At 39.2% G+C, this 14682-nt stretch overlaps 1 protein-coding gene and 1 long non-coding RNA gene across 3 annotated transcripts in view; one reads left to right on the top strand and one right to left on the bottom strand.

The window, feature by feature from the left end:
• The window catches only part of LOC136240800 (uncharacterized), a 34571-nt gene extending 25609 nt beyond the window's left edge, over window positions 1–8962 (bottom strand). For both annotated transcript variants that reach the window (XM_066031848.1, XM_066031859.1), the window contains exon 1: window positions 8822–8962. In XM_066031848.1, coding sequence (XP_065887920.1) covers window positions 8822–8866 — 45 coding nt within the window. In that variant the 5' untranslated portion in view covers window positions 8867–8962. The remainder of the gene's footprint in view (window positions 1–8821) is intronic.
• A 555-nt stretch (window positions 8963–9517) lies between these two features.
• LOC136240808 (uncharacterized) lies at window positions 9518–11653 on the top strand. The gene is made up of 2 exons (XR_010693982.1): window positions 9518–10837; window positions 11255–11653. It is a non-coding gene; the product is annotated as an uncharacterized lncRNA (long non-coding RNA).
• The last annotated feature ends 3029 nt before the right edge of the window (window positions 11654–14682 follow it).

Raw genomic sequence — 14682 nt, 5'->3', positions numbered from 1 at the left:
AAAATTGGAAGAATTTCAAGCAGCATGTTTTGAAATATAAAGGATTAAAGTTTTCAATAAAGTACTTTCAAATCATAATTAAGTAGATATCCCATAATTTAGGTGTCACTGGAAAGGTCAATCAACAGTCTTCCATCAGTGAAAATTGTGTTTAAAATATTTACACAGTGCGAAGTTACGATTGATTTTGTATCTACAGATGAGCCAATTTTTCATAAAATATTCAAAATATTTGAGATCATAAATCAGAAACTATGTGGTGTATGGGGCGAAAAATTTGCACGAGTGATAAGCACCACAGGTACTACAGACACAACAAGCTTCGTCAAAAATCTGAGAGGTGACTCTAAATTCCTGGTTGATTTGACATGGAATGACACATAATACAGATTATTAATTAGCTATATATATCAAGTAAACAAAGTGGGCTGTTACATATATCTCTCACAGCAGTGACAAAGTATTTAACAAATAAATTATATATACCAGCAAGAGTACATAATAATATAGTAGGGCTCTTCTATTATTATGTACTCTTGATACCAGTAAACCATACTTCGAGTTTAATGGAACTATGGTAGTTATTTTCTGGGCAATCATTACCATACCATCCAGTAACTAAAGGTGTTTACTCATCACCTTTCACAAAAACCAAATGCAGCAAAAACAATGGGCCTTATGCAAAACGCTTGAAGCCATATAAGTACTCGTACACTAAGCGGATATTTACCGCTACACATCTGTGTCATGTCCGTGTCATTGCCGCGACACGCTTTACGTGGGGTCAACTTTGTACAGAGAGCATTGAGAGCTTTGTGAGGTAAGCGCTTTGTAACGGCTATGCAGTTTTCTCCTTTCAATATTGTATTGCGCGTGAGGTACTTAATCGTATGCATCCGTGAAAGCGGCGCTATTATGTTTGTAAAGTGACTTGTTGTAATAGCGTGCATTAATTAGGATGATTTGTGTTCTCTTACAGGCTGCTGTAATGGTCCATCATTGCATCGTTCCGAATTGTAAAAGCCGCTCAGGAACGCCCAGCTGTATAGGAGTGTCTTTTTATGCACTTCTGTTGAATCATCCCGCTTTATTGAAGAAATGGTTAGTGAAGATCAAGCGACAGAATACTCCTGTGAATACAAATTCACGGGTGTGCAGCAGGCATTTTGTTGGGGGCAAAAAGAATGGAGATGATGATGTTCCGACCATTTTCGCTTGGACAAAGCCACCTAGGCCCCCACCACGAAGTAGACCAGAGCCCTGTTTAAAGCAGAAAAAGCGTGTTCGGAGTGTTGCTAATAAAGAAAATGAATCTGCCATCGGTATACCTCAAAATGTCACCACCACTAAAGCTACTACTAATGCTAGTGTGGCCTGTGATTCTCAGATTTTTGACACCAAGAAACTTTAGAATCTGCCAGCAACACATCTCAAAATGTTACTGCTGAACCTGCATGCCGATGTTCAGAATTTTCAACATCAAGGAACTTTAGAATCTGCCAGCAACACATCTCAAAATGTTACTGCTGAGCCTGCCGATGTTCCAAATTTTCAACATCAAGAAACTTTAGAATCTGCCAGCAACACATCTCAAAATGTTACTGCTGAGCCTGCCAATGTTCCGAATTTTCAACATCAAGAAACTTTAGAATCTGCCAGCAATACATCTCAAAATGTTACTGCTGAGCCTGCTGATGTTCCGAATTTTCAACATCAAGAAACTTTAGAACCTGCCAGAAATATACCTACAAATGTCACAACTAAGAAAGTCTGTTTCTCTGCTGGAGTTCAAGTTTCCCCCATATGCTATAATGAGGGTACGAATACTAATTTTAATTCCTTTTTGTGCAATGCTTCAATGCAAACTGTCAATGAATATTTTACAGCCAATGTTGCCACTCAGACAGAGTGTCAATCTGATGCTACAGATCAAGTATTTCAGAAGGAGAGTGTTGGAGTACAAGCTGATGAGTTCACCTATACCAAAAAACATGTTTCTGTGATGACTGAAGATGTCACTAATATAGCTGTACCCTTTTCAATTGATCAAATTAAAGATGATGGCAAGGCCATTAGTTTTTATACAGGTTTTCCATCTTTTGCGTGTTTTTTAGTCTGTTTTCAGTTTCTTGGGCCTGCTGCAGTGAATCTACAATATACAACAAAAGTTTGGAAGGATGGTTGCATAGAAGGACGACGTAGGTCTCTTTCACCAATGAATGAATTTTTTTTGACTTTGTGTTGCATCAAGGCTGGTTTATTTGAGCAAGATTTAGCTAACCGATTTCAAATATCACAATCAACAGTGTCACATATTATAACCAGCTGGATAAATTTTATGTATGCTAAGTTTAAGGAAGTTCCTACATGGCCAAGTAGACAAGTCATAGATCGTTTTATGCCTTACCAGTTTGAGAACTTGTATCCAAGTACTAGATGTATAATAGATGCTACTGAAATTTATATCCAGATGCCATCAAACCCATCAGCTCAACAATTAACCTTTTCCAGTTACTAAAACTACAATACACTTAAAAGTCTCATAGCCATTACTCCATCTGGCTCTATTTCATTTGTGTCAGATTTATATGGGGCAACATTTCAGATAAGAAACTGACTATGGAATGTGGAGTTTTAAAACTATTAGAGCCAGGTGATTCCATTATGGCAGATCGTGGGTTTACAATCAGTGATATATTGCCACCTGGTGTCACATTAAATGTACCACCTATGTTAAACGAAACTGGGCAGTTGACAGAAGAGGAATGAACTACCACAAGAAGAATAGCTTCAGTACGTATACATGTAGAAAGAGCAATTTGTTGGATAAAGACATACCACATATTGCACAATGTTCCTAATACCATGCATAACCAAATAAACCAGATCTTTTTTTGTATGTGCCATGCTAACAAACTTTTTACCAATACTTGTAAATGATATAGAACATGATGAACAATAATTTGTCTAAAAAACCATTGTATATACTTACAATATCAATACAGTTGTATGATGGTTCACATAAGCAGCTGCTTAGACTGGTGATCTAGTAGAGAAATGCTGGTAGCATAAACTCTTGATAAAAGCTACGTAACCGAGGTAGGCATTCATCCTCCCACAGCTGTTTATCAAACTCTACATTTAATATTTCCATCGACTTGGGGGTCCATACTACAAAGCCACAAAAGTTGTCTGTGTAATGGCCATTGCACCCTGTATTTGATAATAGTAGTTGTGAGATTTGTCCATAGCAAAAGAGCCATCTTCATTGCAGGTAAGATAAAAATTTTGACAGTGTTGGCAAGCCTCCAGTACAGTTAAATTACTGGCTGAATAGGGGCACTTGATCTCTAAAATACCAACCTCTCTTCTGGAACTACTGAACAATACTCCATCTGGACTGGCACCCAAATAACCAGGTTCTCCTATATAAAATCCAGCCTTACGAAGTTTCAAATTTCTGTGGCGCTGCGGTAGGATAGCAGCGTACTGATCAAAAGCAACATGTTCGTGTTCTCTTCCCCATCCTATAGCTGCAACATTGGAAAGATCCTTTGAGTGAAGAAGGTCACACCCTAGTTTGTCAAATGCAGACTTGCGTAACAATACTCTACCAAAATTAGATGCAGTTAATCGCCCAAAATGCTCCTCATGCCAGCGCAATGACACAGCCTGTTTCCTAGTTTTGGTTTCAACTAGCTCTTTCTGAGTAACTGTACGTGTAATACCTTTCAAAAATGTTTCACCAAAACCAACAATGACGTTAAGTGGAGGAGGTAGCGGTGTTTGACAAAGCTCAGCCTGTACACGGGCTCGTACACTCCTTGGAGTTAGTGGCAGTGATGTTATGTTAGAATCAGCACTAGTACACTGTGGAGCCAAAAGTTCTGTAAACCCACATGTATATGGTAGTGTCTTTAGGCTATCACGTAACTCATCCAGTTCATCTTGAGATGTCTTCCTCATTGATGGTGGTCTTGGATCGAAAAATTTTCTCTCTTTTCTTTTTCTCTCCTTCCCAAAAACTGCTGATTCAAATGAAATATCTTCTACCATCTTACTGTCAAGGCGTTTCTTCTTTGGTTGGTTCCATTTTTGCAAAACAGAAGTACAGCTGGCTTCATCAAGCTGAATAGCAGTTGATCACAAAATCTTCTAAGCAGTAACACAATGCTGCCAGATGTTTGCAGCTACCCCAGGGTCCCTTACCCGCTGGGCAAGTGCAGCTGGCTTCCAAAACACTTGCTGGTTCTTGTTGTAAAATGACAGTGGTACTATATTCGCGGTCTTTCTTCATTTCAGGAAGGCAAATTGCTTTAACAACAAAAGGTTCCTGTGAAGAAACTTTTAACTGCTGTACATGTCCTTCCTTAAACAGTCGGTATCCGGAGGAAGTCAGATTTTTCCAGTCTTGGCGTTCCAGCCCATCTTCTTCTTTCATGTAAATAAAATAATCTACAAGCATTTGGCTCGTGAAGTTTGGAAAATCTTTAAATACTTCGGCAATTGGCTTTAATACACAGCCTTGAGCTACATTCAGTCAAGTATCTGGCCTTTCCAAAGCTTGTCTCCCCTGACCCATTAAACTGTGTTCATATACCCTACATACAAAATCATTACATATACGTATCACGCAGACACAAATACCAACCTTTCCACTAGTTCAGCTTTTTCCCCATTGGTTGGTAAATTATTCTGTGCCAAAATCAACCTTAGTTCTTGCACAAGCATTCTTTCTGGCTTCTTAGACTTAGAGCTGTAGCCATGGCAATACACTGAAAAAATAATGAAGATTAACTTCGCTTTGCTAAATTCTAATTAATGCACGCTATTACAACAAATCACTTTACAAACATAATAGCGCCGCTTTCACGGGTGCATACGATTAAGTACCTCACGCGCAATACAATATTGAAAGGAGAAAACTGCACAGCCGTTACAAAGCGCTTACCTCACAAAGCTCTCAATGCTCTCTGTACAAAGTTGACCCCACGTAAAGCGTGTTGCAGCGATGACACGGACATGACACAGATGTGTAGCGGTAAATATCCGCTTAGTGTACGAGTACTTATATGACTTCAAGCATTTTGCATAAGGCCCATTACACCAACTGCACAACAATTCACCTAACACAGGTCTTTCCTCTACTGTTGGTACTGTTCTGTTTTAACACTTCTCCATGTATGCTGCAAGTAACTCTGTGACGTTTTTTTTAAAGTGAACAAGTCACAGGAACATTTACATAGTAGTCACAACCACTCACGGAGTCACTATGACACTACAATTAACTGAAGAAAGGCTTGAGCTTCACCTTGCAAATAGCATGGAAATCGTAACACAGACAAACCTGTTCAACCAGAACTGTAATCAACACTAACCAAAATGCAGTCAGTAAAATGTGACCCACATAAGCAAATTATATCTTCTTAGTGAAAAGTCTTAGTTAATGACACTTGTTTTTGCAATTGGACTCTGTCAATACCTAAGACATTCTTCTCCTGCTGTGTTATAACTATAGCATAAAGTTTGTGTAAGTCACTGAAAGTCATGCAGTGCCTATTTGCATATGCTATACATCATCAAGACACATCATCAAGGCATATAAGCATACTATAGTTTTTTTAAATCTCTTGGATAGAATATATCCCAAAACATCACAAAACACTATCCTGTCACGACATGTTTTTGAGCGACCATTTTTGAATGGTGGAATTCAATTATGAGTAGTCATGTGATGCATATGTCTGGATATTGACCAGTGACTGACCGTTATATTGAGCTCTGCCCTTTTTTACAGCTTGGCTGTTTTTGCATGGTAAATGATAAGCACCACATGAGGTGCATTGCTTCGCTGTTGTGACTGGTCCTGCTGACCATTGCTGATTGCATGGCCACACCACTTCTTGTCCCACAAGGCTGCCGTAATCACAATTTGTGTAAGTTCCTTGATGGAGATGTGCAAGTGCCTAAGATAGTTATTCCAGGGTAGTTGAAATCATTCCAGACCACATCCCCATGATCCCAATGCGTCCAACGTTATGACAGCTGCTGGAGTTTGGTGGGGACAGCATTGAAACTCTTATCCATGTTTCTGCGAATCAATGCCACCATTTCAAAATGCTGGCTGCTTAGCCTTGGTGGACTCATCAATTAGTCTGCATAGGTAAGATCACCCCACCCAAACTGCCATACATACATGGTTAAGTAGCCCAAGGAGAGACAGCGATTCCTGCTTCATACAAGTCTTCCTTTTACACCAAACCTGTAGATGGACTTTGAAATCACATAGTTAGTCTTCAAGAAGCCTTTATTTGAATCCAGTTCCATACCCAAGAAGGTGATTGTTGTCACCAGGTCAACTATTTTAGCTGGCTCAATTGGAAGACCGGTTTATCTACACAATGCAGCTATAATTTCCATCTTGTTATTGTCACTGCATGCTGATGAATCCCTTGGTCCCAGTGTAAGGAAATCATCACTAGCCATGTCACTCCTTGTTGATCCATGATAAATTGCAGGGCATGGCAATATTGTGCACTTTTTCATAAAACCATGAAACTTTCCATATAAACAGTTCTCCTCATGACATGCATTTTTAGATATAGTGCCATCGCTAAGTTGACCTTTGGTGACCTTTACGGCTATTTTTGTACCAAAAATTAATCATTTTTGTTTTTAACTCCCTGAGGCATTAATTAACTTGTTAAAACATGGTACCAAAATAAAGATCTTGTCGATAGAAACAACTTGGTTTTTATTTGAAGTCAATAGGTGAATTCATTACAAAGTTATGATCATTTTTACTAGCTGCAAAATCTGATAAATTTCTGCATAATTATCTGCCCACAAGTAATTCACACCTCAAGGGCACGTAAATTTATCAGATTTCAGCTAGTAAAAATGATCATAACTTTGTAATGAATTCACCTATTGACTTCAAATAAAAACCAAGTTGTTTCTATCAACAAGATCTTTATTTTGGTACAATATTTAACAAGTCAATTACTGCCTCAGGGATTTAAAGACAAAAATGATCAATTTTCTGTACAAAAATGATTGTAAAGGTCATCAAAGGTCAAATCAGCAATGGCACTATATCTAAAAATACATGTATTGAGGAGTACTATTTTATGTGGAAAGTTTCATGGTTTTATGAAAAAGTGCACAGTTTTTGGTTGTGCCGCTATACTAATATATATATACAAAAAAACAGCGGTGCCGGTGCATGGCAGCACCAGTACAGACACAATAAAACACAAGCGCAATAAACTCAAGAGCAATTTCAGTGCTGGGTCCTGTAAAGCAGTAAGGTAAATGGAAGTAACTTTGTGACTGGGGTAGCTATCTTCATGAATTTTTATTTTGATGGGCTGTAACTCCTATACTATTTAAAGAAATAACTTTACATTTATATGTTGAAGATACACCAGGCTATGGAGATTATTTGTACCAAAGTGATAGTTTCACTAGCTACTCTGGTTTTTACGATAGCTTAGTTTGATTGAGGTTCTGGATGCAAGGAACAGTGCTAACTAGTGGTATTGCCCCTCAATAAAGCTTTACCTACAGCACATTTAAAGCTGCTCTTTAAATAGAAATCTCTACTCTAAATATTGCCCTTTAGCTTTGCTTGTTAAGCACGTGATACATCGTCTCAACAATGTGATGGAAGAGTCAGCAGTTCTCAGCTTTTTGGACAGTATCACTTCGAACGAAACAGTGAGACAAAAGTTTTTAGAGGTTCTGAACCGACCAGCTCCTGCCAATACCAATGCGAATCAGGATACCAATGCGAATCAATCTATTAAAGAGAGGGTACTCACATAGAGTCATTCATCAGCAAATGAATAGAGTTAAGTTCTCAAGTAGATCTCAAGAGCTTAGGTCACATTGCAAGGTTGGAATTTCTAACAGAATAGCCTTCATTACAAGGTTCTCTAAAGTAGCACCTAAGGTTATGGGAATCATTAAAAAGTACTGGCCGAACATACAACGGACCAATTGCTTTAAAAATAATGTTATCCCATTTCCATTCCTCACATTTAGGAAAAATCGCAATCTAAGGTCTCACTTTGTCAGAGCTAAATTAAATGGAGTTGACTGTGATGAGAACTCTCCCCTTCCTATTAAAATGGAAATTAAATAGGTAGAGGCTATTCGTCCGGTTCCAGATGCTGATTTTACCAAGCTATTCGTCCGGCTCGGTTCACGTGAATAAAAACTTAGACAAAAAAGAGTCCTCAAGCGAAAAAAAAGTTATGACCTGTCGGGGAATCGAACCCGGGACCTCCAGTGTGTGAGGCAAGGATCGTAACCCCTGTGTTACGTGGCTCCCAGCTACCCACTTCTCTTAGTTTCTATCTTATATATGTCATTCAAGAAGAAACCTATATAAGAAGAATACCCAGTGAAGAAGAAACCAAAGCTGAACCCGACCCTAACCCTAATGTGACGCGTCACGTTAGGGTTAGGGTCGGGTTCGTTCCGTCTACCAGCTTCAATGCCGGACACTGTCGGACGAATAGTACCGGACGAACAGGACCACGCGATCCGAACCGGACGAATAGCCTGGTGAAATCGGCGTTCGGAACCGAACAAATAGCCAGTACGAATTAAATCCTCTGTTTATGGTGTATTTTACTTGAACAGATGTAACAACTATTAGACACTACCCTTACAAACACAAAATAATTATAGTGATTAACTTGTATCTTTTAATCATATGATTCTATTTTATTCACCACTAACCTATAAATTAAACCTCGTGCACTATAAAGTACGTAGTTACGCATGGTTAACACATGCACACAATAAAACATACCTTTTTTATAATAGCAACCACTTTATTCGTCGCGCTTTCCATCATCGCTTTGATCCCAGTTGAATGATATCGCGGATTGCGTGACCGTTGTCACATGATTTTCGCTCGTATCACGAGATCTAGCGCGGCAAAAAATGTCTGAGAGCGGGACCTCTAGTGGGACTGCTGTGTCAACTGAGCCAAATAGAGTGATTGTTAATGTAGTGCACCAGGACCACCTTTCGAACAGTGTCACTACCGTGAGTGGAGAAACAAGACCGGCTGTCTCTATGAATTCGTCTGTGAGTACTCCTGTACAGGCTAATGGAATTCGTGGAAACTTACTGCCAGTTAGCAGTAGTATTGTGACACCACTTCTCTCCCAAGAAGGTTTGTCGGCATTATTACAGTCCTACATCAGTAGTCAACTTTGCCAAGTCTTAAGAAACAGTCAGCCTATAGAGCAGTTTCAAAACCATGGTAACCAAAAATTATGCAATGGACCACACCCAAATTGCCATGTTTTTGTACCAGACTGCTTGATGTTGCAAGTTGAATTCCTCGCTAAATTCATGTCAAGACTTATTAATACGTAAGTAAAATAGATGCCAGTGATAGAATAAAGTATGTAGGTGAGTTATTAGGCATTAAAAGATGCGTACTGCCTCCCAACAGGGCAGTTTCGTAGGAAAGAGAAATGCGTAAAAATGGATTTGGCCAAATTGTGATCTATTCACCGCCCCAAGGTGGCTAAAACTAGGGGAAACTTGAAGTATAGGTCTTTATCCAGCACCACAGCATCGTACAGCCACATCCAGCTATCCCCGAGCTAGCCAGAATCGTTCATGTGCTGGGATTCCCACTTCGTGTGAAAAAGCAGACACCAAAACAAGACTGCTAAACTTTAACTGATGGTTGACTTCGACAATAAAACTTAACTCTAGCAAAATGCACCACTAAGAGTCTTCTTTTGCTGGCGTTTTATCACAGTTTGGCAGTACGCCATTACCGGTCTCGTGCCTTTCAGGAGCTCTGGCTAATCCTGGGATAGCTGGATGTGGCTGTACGCTGCTGTGGTGCTGGATAAAGACCTATACTTCAAGTTTCCCCTAGTTGTAACCACCTTGGGGCGGTGAATAGGTCACAATTTGGCCAAATCCATTTTTACGCATTTCTCTTTCCTACGAAACTGCCCTGTTGGGAGGCAGTACGTATCTTTTAATGCCTAATAACTCACCTACATACTTTATTCTATCACTGGCATCTATTTTACTTATGTATTAATAAGTCTTGACATGAATTTAGCGAGGAATTCAACTTGCAACATCAAGCAGTCTGGTACAAAAACATGGCGACTTGGGTGTGGTCCATTGCGTAATTTTTGGTTACCATGGTTTTGAAACTGCTCTATTTTAGTGTCAGCACGTACTTCAGCAGCAGTGACACAACCAAGATTTCAACTGTCTAGTACTAGTTCCCCCGGCACACAACTTGCAGGTGTCAATAATCCTTTGGTTACCAGCCATGTAAAATGTAGTGCTGCTACAAGTCGTAAAGTGAATTTCAATGTCAAGGTAATTAATCCAACTAAGAAAAAAGAATTTGAAACGTATGCTGAGAGAGGTGTCTAAGGATCATATTTCTACACCAACTTTACTACGTAAAGAACTCGTACAGCAGTTTGGAGAAAGCTTAGTGTCTACGGCTCAGGACTTTGCAGTTGGATATTACAGGGGTTGTTGTAAGCTGAGCATATGCTCTCCTGCAGACATTGAAGAAGTCTGGAAGTGTGCTTGTAAAGGGGAGAACATTACACTTTGGTGTAATGGACCCAAGCAGACCAGAATTGAAATTGGTTCTGACAGTGATGAAGATGTACCAAAACAGAGAAAGAAGCAAAAGAGATGTGCATTAGATGAAAAAAACAGACGAGTAGAAAAACTTGCATCTTCTCTTCGAGAAAAGCATGGTGACACATTCACCAAGATTCAATACAGCTAGGTTGTGGGCCGAAATGGTAGATGTGGGAACTCACAAGTACGTTTGTGATGTATAATATTTATGTATACAATTACAGTTAAACCTTCTTAATAGGACCACCTATATAGCTATGTGAGACTGTACTGTATAGCCTAAATATTTCAAGGGGGAATTTTTGTGATTTTGGTGGGTACCAACAAAAATTTTATCCTTGAAATATTTAGACCTCCATAATTATAGTCTAATACATTTTGGCAATGTTTGCAATTCCATGAACTAGGTAACACTGCTCAACCTTGAAAAAGGTGCCCTTTGAAATATTTAGGCTATACAGTAAGTCTTGGCCTCAATAATGAGGTGACCTTATTGGAGGTTATCAAGCACATGTAAATTGTGTTAGGGGCTAGTATTGTATAGTTACAAGGTGGTCTTATTGAGGTGGTCACTGAATATGGATCATTGTATATTCTATAGGTCTTTAGAAGAACCACCTGGGATACCTGCATTTTGTGGTCGTCACAAACAGTCTAGTTCTGTGAGGTCTGTAAGCGCTGTGGACTCTAGTTGTGTGGAAGGTGTTTCTGTCGATCTACAAGCTGATGTGGTCCACTGTGGCACTGTTCAAGCAGCGTCACTTTCAGCAAGTCCCTCAAGATTAGTCGTCTTGTTGTCAACTTCACAAGTGAAGCGTTTGAGTGAGCTGATGGCGATTATTGCCGATTGAGGACAGATTTTCAACTCAGTAAAACATCATGAAGATGACCGTGAAACACAAGGAGAAACAGTACTAACTGTTTTATTATTGATATCTGTAAGTATACAACACTTTCTGTTATGAAACAGTTGTTGGTTAAACATCATGCGTTTTCCACATGTTTTTTTATATTGCCACTATAGTGGCTTATGCGCCTTTAAGGGTTAAACATCTGATTATAATTGCATTTATGTGCCAACACGCACACACACACACACACACACACACACACACACACACACACACACACACACACACACACACACACACACACACACACACACACACACACACACACACACACACACACACACACACACACTGTACTGGTCATGCACTGCTTTGTTGGTAGGTTGTCCTGATGGTGATTGTACTTGGTTGTATGTGCCCGGGCCTAGTAATAATAATTATAAGTAGAGGTAACTCTGAATATTTTGCATTCTCATTTATTACTTATGATCAACAAAATCGATTGCAACTAAATTTGGTTACAAGCAACATACATTAATGTAGTCTATGTATACCAAATTATGAGTGATTCAATGTAGCCATTATGGAGATATGGTACAAAGTGTCTGCCTGTGTCACACTGAAATGAACTTCGTAAATTTTTGACGCAAAGCTAGCAACACCACCAGTCTTACTGTATTTACAGTCTTACTGTGAAACATTCCAGAAAAGCAAAACAGTCCAACTATCTTGTAGCACTGCCTCGGGTGGGTTCAAGCTTCAAGGAAATTTCAATGCGCACTACACTACTTCAATCAAACTGAGCTGGCGTGAAAACCAGAGTAGCTAGAAACTACCACTTTGATACAGGTAATCACTATAACCAGGTGTATCTTCAACACAAATATTTCGTTAAGTGATATAGGAGTTACGGCCCATCAAAATTGAAATTCACAAGTCTCGCGTGCCAGACAGTTTGTGTGGGGCAGTAAATAAATTGTCTGGTCACTGTTGCACACTTTCCATGAACTCACTGGAATGCAATAGGGGTGGGCGATACAAGTAATAAAGTATCGATACCGATACCAGAATGTCCGATACTTTGGTATCGAGTACTTTTTATGAAGAATCAGAAATTTCAATTCTTGGTGATCACGTGATATTTTGTTTAACATATTCCATGGTAAAGCTGCAATGGCCATGTACTATGAATGCAAGCATTACAAAATGAAACATTTCAGCCATTACTTACTATAATGCAAGCTTTATTCAATTCACCAGTCTTATTGAGACGTTTTCAGCACTGTGAAGTTCACTAATTGGCTACTATAAGCACAAATATCTCAAGTACTCAGTAATTGGTATCGAACCATGACAAAAGTACTTGGAATTGTATCGAATGGTGTTGCCCACCCCTAGAATGCAATGAGCCTTATCCAAAATTATGTCACAGACATAAAAATGGCCACTGTAGTAGGGGACTCTTGCAGAGTGGATTATAATGGTCAGCCATCGGAAGTTTACCGACCAATTAGCTCAAAGACCGCCCAATTACGTACTGAACCGGTTAAGGATGGCCAACCAATTTCCACTAAAAAGATCGATATACTCTAATAGATCAGTCAGCGACTCTAATAGGGGAGCAGTCTAACAGCTTTTAAAAAGGTAATATTATCTAAAAGGTTCAAGGAAAAAAAAGCTGTCTGACTTGGGGACCAACACCTTTCAATGAAGTGCAATCTGCACTATTCTACCATGTGCTCACACACTGTTTTATTGGCTTCTAAAGGGGTTTTAAATGTCCTGCAGTTAAAACCATAACTGACCATAATTGATATAGATACATGTCACAAAACATCACATTGGATAATTTCATCATAATGTTATTATTACAGATTTATTATGTATGTGGTTTAACAATGTAACAGTGCATGGCTGCTGAAGGAGTTTTGGGTGTCACATCCAAGCTTTGAAAATCCAAAATTTTTTCAGGGGTATGCCTCAACTTGGCATACTTAATACGCATGCTGCTAAGCATTGCCATACAATGTCAAATCAACTTTGACTTTGATCTGACATAATGTCAGATCAATGAAGACTAGTTATAATCCTCTCGGGACTCTTGTAAAATTTGTATGGGCAACTATGGGGAGAAATTTTTTGAACGGCAATATCTCAGCCAAAAAGGAAGATACCAAGCTCTAATCAGCAGGATAAATTAGCTGAAAGAATAGGAATCTAGTGTTGTTTTAATAGTTAGCCAAAAATCGCTTGTACATACTTATTGTAATGTCTTATAGCCATACCTTCTGGTTAGAGCTCGATATCTTCCTTCTTGGCTGAAATGTTACCGTTCAAAAATTTTCTCCCTATAATCGCCCATACAATTTTACGAGAGTCCTCCCACTACAGAGCGGCCATTTTTATGTCTGACATAATTTCGGATAATGCTCATTAGATCATATCACGGTATTATTGTACACTAAGGATGGATGTAATAATCGTGCCAATCACCTTTGTGAGCAGACTGAGGCAAAGATTGTACTGGCAATGCCTTGGGTGACTTATTTGAAACAGTCTTCCTCAACAATTCCGCTGTTTCACAAATCTGTAGCGAACCATAATCATTCCTTTACCAATGCTTTTATGAGCAGGCCGGTCCCGGGGGGGGGTTCGACCGAACCCCCTATTTTAAACTGGAAATTTTATTTTTACTGTAAAACGATCTTTTCAACTATAATCTGTGTTCTAGCATTCATCACACGACTTCCATGGCTTCTACCAGCTGAACCGCGTGTGGCTTCTAGCGGTATTAACCATAGCGCTTCGAGGTTATCTGTGTATATATGTGTAGAAACCGCTTTAATGATGCAATGGCGGATCCAGGATGGGGCATTTGGGGCAAATGCCCCCCCTTCAAGAAATTGCATACAATATCGAGATACTCTAATAGAACAGTCAATTACTCTAATAAAGCAGTCACAATGTTCATGAGGCAGTGTAGCTTACCTATGAAGCTATAAATAGGATTTTATTTTACATAACAGACGTGATATATTTGGTAAAGGATAACTAGTTATTATTGTTGTGACCTTTTTTTTTTTTTTTTGGTCTTCAACTGCATTTTTCAGCAAGATGCCCCCCCTCTTTCCAAACTCTGGATCCGCCCCTGTGATGCATGAATAGAGACAGTGGTTTT

The sequence above is a fragment of the Dysidea avara genome, chromosome 1 (assembly GCF_963678975.1).
Source record: "Dysidea avara chromosome 1, odDysAvar1.4, whole genome shotgun sequence".
Lineage (NCBI taxonomy): Eukaryota > Metazoa > Porifera > Demospongiae > Dictyoceratida > Dysideidae > Dysidea > Dysidea avara.
This window is presented reverse-complemented; position numbering and strand designations above follow the sequence as displayed.